This window comes from Oryzias latipes, chromosome 13, assembly GCF_002234675.1.
Source record: "Oryzias latipes chromosome 13, ASM223467v1".
NCBI lineage: Eukaryota > Metazoa > Chordata > Actinopteri > Beloniformes > Adrianichthyidae > Oryzias > Oryzias latipes.
Window position 1 is genome coordinate 30,089,357 of NC_019871.2, and position 6,000 is coordinate 30,095,356.

At 42.8% G+C, this 6,000-nt stretch overlaps 1 protein-coding gene across 1 annotated transcript in view; it reads right to left on the minus strand.

Moving 5' to 3' along the window:
- Positions 1–679: 679 nt before the first annotated feature.
- The window catches only part of ppm1d (protein phosphatase, Mg2+/Mn2+ dependent 1D), an 11,273-nt gene continuing 5,952 nt past the window's right edge, over positions 680–6,000 (minus strand). The window contains exons 3-6 of the mRNA XM_023961707.1: positions 4,635–4,759; positions 3,989–4,170; positions 3,674–3,898; positions 680–3,587 (exon numbers count right to left, since the gene is read on the minus strand). Of these exons, the coding sequence (XP_023817475.1) occupies positions 3,222–3,587; positions 3,674–3,898; positions 3,989–4,170; positions 4,635–4,759 (898 nt within the window). The 3' untranslated portion in view covers positions 680–3,221. The remainder of the gene's footprint in view (positions 3,588–3,673; positions 3,899–3,988; positions 4,171–4,634; positions 4,760–6,000) is intronic.

Consider the following 6,000-nt stretch of genomic DNA (forward strand, 5'->3'; position numbering starts at 1 on the left):
ACTCTGATGCTCAGTTTGAACTGCAGCAGATCATCTTTACCATGTCCACGTCTAAATGGATTTGTAGGATTGTAAGGGAATTTAGAATAAAATAATTATTAATTTCATTTTCATTATTAAATCCCGTATTAGCATGTTAGTAATAGACGATTGAAATAGGTTCATACATTGTGAAAAATTATGTCGCAGAACAACATTGTGTAACTATCTCTAGAACACACTTTTTAGGTTGTATCGATGGCAAGCACTTATGTTAAGTATGAAAAAGGCTTTCTTATTAGAGTGAACACTTCCCATAATCTTACTCAAGAATGCGTTTAAATCCCTAAACTCAATTTATTCTATAGACTTTATGAACTCTTTCACTTCGTAAGGAACAAGACATAAAAGACAAAAATGTAGAGTGCCCTTTCCCTTGACTCCTTGGGAAAACATTTTCAAGTAACTTCCTTGAAAAGCTACAAATCTGGTAGAAAATGTTGGGGTCAATGTCCCTTAAAAGTACTGGAATCCCAATAAGAAGGTCCTGAAGGCCGTCACAGTACCTAACTGTTGTGGACAGAGAAACAACTCAAAACAAGTTAGTTTAAGGCACAGAAATGGGAAGAAATGTTAATCCCACAATGCATGGTTGTAAGGGCTGCAGATGTTTTCAATACAAAAGAAAAGAGAAAAAAAACCTTTTTCCATTTTAAGGAGTATTTTATTTAAATAAGTTGATTTCCAGATAAGATTTTTTTCCACATTTACACTGTACACATGCACGTCAGCTGCTACAGCAGCTTTCTGAAGTGTACAAGAGGGTAAATCAGTAGACAGGGGTTTGAAAGAATCACTTAATAACTGTATAGAAAAATCTAAATGAGGAGCCTTAAACCAAAATATCAGGTTATAGTGTTTCAAAAAACATTTGAATAAACCCATATTTGCTACTATCTGGGGGACCAGATACTACAAAATGAACACACATGTACACACCTGTGTCAGAAATTGCACTTAAGCACCATAGAGGAACAAAAACAAAAAACCATGATCATGAAACACCAAACAGTAAAGAAATGATTTTTCATATAGAATGATTATAATTTTACAGTTCCTAAAACTCCTGGAATTCAACACGGATGACAAAGAGGCAAAAGGGCATAATCATGTTCCAACAACGTCACACAGCTTTGTGAGGATTCACTGTAATGTGACATCCACCACCTATGTACACAGACGCACGTCACCCGCTGCAGCCGGAGCATGAACAGCTATCCCTTCTTAAAGTCACCATAAAAGTCCAAACCTACTCAATCAGTCCATGCAAGGGGTTTTTCCTCATATGAATCTGTACACACATCAGTAACAACACCACTCAGAAGAAGTAGGAGCGACTGGCTTGTTCCCACCATGGAAAACGGGTGACACCATGTCAGACGGGGTGTCCCTCAAAGGTGTAGAGTATGCAACACAAATATGGCAGCTCAAAGTAAACAGAGGCTTTAACCTTTGTGCTATCTTAGAAGACCCAACCCTTACAGTGACGTGTTCTCCCTACCATGACAAAGGTGGATAAAGGTGGAAAGATTTCATGTAATCCATGGACACCAGTGAAGATCACAAATCATTGAAGAACAAAGGTTCAACGCACTGTCTAGTGCAGGGGTGGGCAATTCCAGGCCTCGAGGGCCGGTGTGTCTGCATGATTTCCAGATATTCTTGCCCTACTCATGGCTGATTACCTGGTTCAGGTGTGTCCAGCCAATCAGGACATGCCAGAGCAGGGTATGCTGGAAAACATGCAGGAATGCGGCCCTCAGTGCCCACCTCTGGTCTAGTGGGTCTAGATGACCCAACTCCCAACGTTAAAGTGTTTAGGATAGCACAAGGGTTACAGGGTTCTCAGGCAGACCCTCTGAAGAAAGGGAAGCATCTGCCTCAGATCCATGTTGGAGGCTCTCTAAAGCCATGGATGAAACTCAGAAACCCCCCCTGTGATGGGTTCATATAGAAAGAGGAGCTGAAGACACCATTTAATTAAATCCATTACGGTGTTGACATGGATGACAATAGAAGACAGATAAATTTTGGAATCATCATGTAACAAGATCCTCCACAACTTTTGTTATACAAGGACCTTGTTATGGGGAAGAGCAAACAGGCATTTCATATATTCATAAAAATATAAACAACATAGCTTCCTTATTTGTGACTGTAGCAGCACCTTTAGTTTAAATTCAAGACATTAAATAAAACACATAAATATGCTTCCAGCCTGGTTCTGCACACGTGTTGGAGAGAAAAAGTCTGCTGGAGAGCCTCTAGAAGGGACGGTAACATTTTATTAACTTACACTAAAAGAAAGTATAAAAATAGATTTGTTTTACATAAACAGTCTGTTAAATACTTGGCTATAAAATACATATTTACATCATTAGGCACAATTTAGACCCTACAAACGTTAAGAAAGACGGGTGTGTCATTTAGGAGTAAATGTACAATATCAACAATGAAAGTGGAGGAGATGTTAATGTTTTAGGTGACTGTGTTTTCAAACTTAAGATAAGGTGCTGGTGCTGCAGACAACAGGTTCAACTTCAGAGCTGGTTTAATTCAAAGGGAAAATCTTCAGCTGAGCAAACCTTTTTTTTAAAGTATGCATTAATTTGCACACATCTACAGTTATGAGGCTAAATTTGCTAACTTGTCTCATTATATTTGCCTTTTTTTGTCTAATAGCTTAACAGCGGCACCAGAAAATGATGGTCTCAGCCCACAGTTGAGAATGTGATTCAGAAAGTAACATCTGTCTGTAGCTGCATCCATAGAGAAGTGAACACATGCAGAAAATGCACAGTGAGCAGAGTGAGCAGGGCTTGGAAAGTGTTGGTCTCTGAGCCCTCCAGACCCCACCCTGACCCAATGAAACAGAAAGAAGGTGGATCCATGCAGGATGAAGATCTACTGAATCTCTGCAGAGAGGAGGAACCTAAAGTCAAGCTCACGATGACTCATGCCCCTGATAAATGTTAGACATTGGTTGCAGGGAAACAATATCCCTCCTTTAGATCGTCTTCTCAGCTCCTGAGAGACGCCTGACGTTTCCAATCAAGAAGACACTTTCTAGTTGAAGTAATTTTAGGTTCAAATTTGCCAGAAGCATGAGTGACTTCACACACACGATGAACAGAAGTGATGACAGCAGCAGCAGCGGCAGCAGCAGCCGCGGGCGTGGTGTCTCAGTACACGCACACTGTGGTCTTGTTGTGCTGCTGAAGAATGGGAGAGACGTTGCTGGATTCCTTCTGCTTCTTCTCTACATTGTGCTGGGCCAACGGCAGTCGGTCAGAAGTCCTGCGGCGAGCTTTTTTGGCGAGCAGGCCTGAAGTGGGGGACTCATTAAACCTTTTAGTGCTTACTGTCCTTTCAGCTGAACAAGACAGACCCGGGAACTCTGTGCCGCTGTTGGAACCCAAAGAAGTCAGCGCAAAGGGGTCTGAGAAGTTCATGCAATACAGTCTGTTGCTTCCCAGCAATCCATCTCGTCGTTCCAGAGCAGGTAGGAAGTCACACACGGGGGAGGAGGAATCTTCCTCTGGAGGACCCTGCAGCACAACAGAACAGAATTCAGGTAAGGTGGATGCAGGTTCAGGGGGTGGGGGTGAATTCTTGCAGCTCGCTTTGTTCGTACCAGGAGGACCGGCGTGTCAGCACGAGACGCAGAGATGGACGGATACTGGGACGCCCGAGACAGGTCGAGCAGAACTTCTTCATGATGCAGGATTTTTTGAGAACCTCCTGAATCCTGCAGAGCAATCACGATAGCGCTGGTGTTATCGGCACGGAGCATTCGCTGGCGCCATCGCAGCAGAGCGTGGCTGACCAGTTGCCTTGCACTTGAGATGCCACAGGGTTCCTGCAACACAAGGCTCGTCATTATAATTGGATGTGTTTTTATTCAGCCGTTTCCATTTGAAACAATCCCATTTGCTGCAGCAATGCTCACCATGTCCTCATCGTTGCTCTGGCACATGGAGATGGCCTCCTGGGGTGGCACCATATTCCACAGACCATCACTGCCCAGGATGATGTAGCGATGCTTCCTAGGGTCAAGGACCACTACACTAGTGTCTGGCTCTGGAGAGACAACAAACTCCCCGCTGTAGAAGTCATAACTCCATAAATCACCTGAGGGAGAGATTTAAGAAGAAGAAAAAAGGAAAACAAGTTGAACTGCAGAACTCTTTGTCATGACTTTCTTCAAGGTTCCACGTGTCAAGAACAGATAGACCTAAGGGTTAGTCATGTTAAAATACAGCTCTGAGAGAATGACTATGTTGTTGATGTGAAAATTGAATTCTATGGTTCCCAACTATGTGTGTAACTCCATTAAAAAGAACTAAACTCTTTTAAAAATTTCCTTCCTGCAGAATATGAAAGCATAACCCCTGAGCAGAACAATGACTTTACATTAACCTTTTTATCTTACTCAACTTGAGTTAACAGAAAACTGTCCTTTCATTTAAACAGGCCTTAAAGGTGCCCAGAGTAGCTCCATAAAAGACATGCAACAATGATTTGGATCACTTCAAAAGGGATTTTCACCAGAAAAAGTTCATTTCCTGATAGATAAAAAGGAAGCTTGCTCTAACCTAAAGCCCGGGCTACAGCCAGGAAAGGTATCTGGTCTATCACGGTGCTGCGGCGAACTGGACCATTGTGACTGAGCCTGGGCCTCTTCCACACCACCCGGTTCACTCCAGACTTCTTTATCACGCTGTCAAGAGACAACAGAGTCGTTTAATCCCATCCCCTCAGACACATCTCTTCTGCTGGAATCAGAGCTCACCCAACACTCAAAAGGACATTACAGGGTTTCTTTAAGCAACTTAGTTAGCTGGGAAATGTTCGCACATCTAACTCTGGTCCATGTTGACATTCAACAAACACAGTGTTCACACAAACCATTACAGCACTTTCAGGACTGCACACTGTACTCCAGGTCACACTGTTGCCACTAGACACTAAGCTACGACACAGATGATATGCTGCAGCAGTCATTGAAGGAGCTCACACAAAAAATACAAGACAAGCAGAGCATAATGGTAGGAAAATCATGCCAATAGAAAAACTTCATTCACCCTTTACCTAAAAAATATAAAATATTGTGCTCTTAAGTTTACATACCCTGGAAAAAAACACGATTTCTGGGTCATTTTTCCCCCACTCATGGTTAGTGGTAGAGTGAAGCCATTTATCTTCCAAAAATTCTGTTTACTCTTTTTAAATCCAAATGACAACAGAAACGTGGCCTTGTTCAAAAGTCTACATACCCCGATGAGTTAGTCCTAAAACATGGACACGGCTGATACAAACAGGTTTGAATGACAGCCACAGGTTCCATCCTCACCTGTGACGTGTTTAGCTGTAATCAATGTGTGTGCTCAAAATGTCTGGGAGTTTCCGGCAGACCCTAGCATCCTTCATCCAGTGCTGCACTGACAGTCATGGGGAAAGCTAAAGAGCTGGCCAAAAATCTACGGGACAAGACTACTGAATTGTATAAAACAGGAAAGGGAAATAAAAAGATTTCCAAGAAACTGAGAATGCCAGCCAGCAGTGTTCAAACTGTGAACAAGTGGAAAGTGAGGGGTTCTGTTGAAACCAAACCACCGTCACAAACATTTCTGCCACAACTGCCAGAAAAATATTTAGGGGTCCAGGATCAGCTGTGATCCAGGACTCTCTGGTGTGGATGTTTCAAGGTGTACACTAAGGAGGCACCTGAAGAAAAATGTGCTGTATGGTCGAGTCGCCAGAAGAAAACCTTTTATGCCCAAATGCCACAAAATAGCTTCTTTACGATACACCAAACAGCACAGAGACACGCCCCCAAACTTCTAGACCAGGGGTCGGCAACCTGTGGCAGCTCTCTCATCCCTCTACTGCGACTCTCTGTGGTTTTGTAAAGTAAGTGGCGCTCTATTCCATTAACGCGCTGCTGCTGAGCGTGTAGAT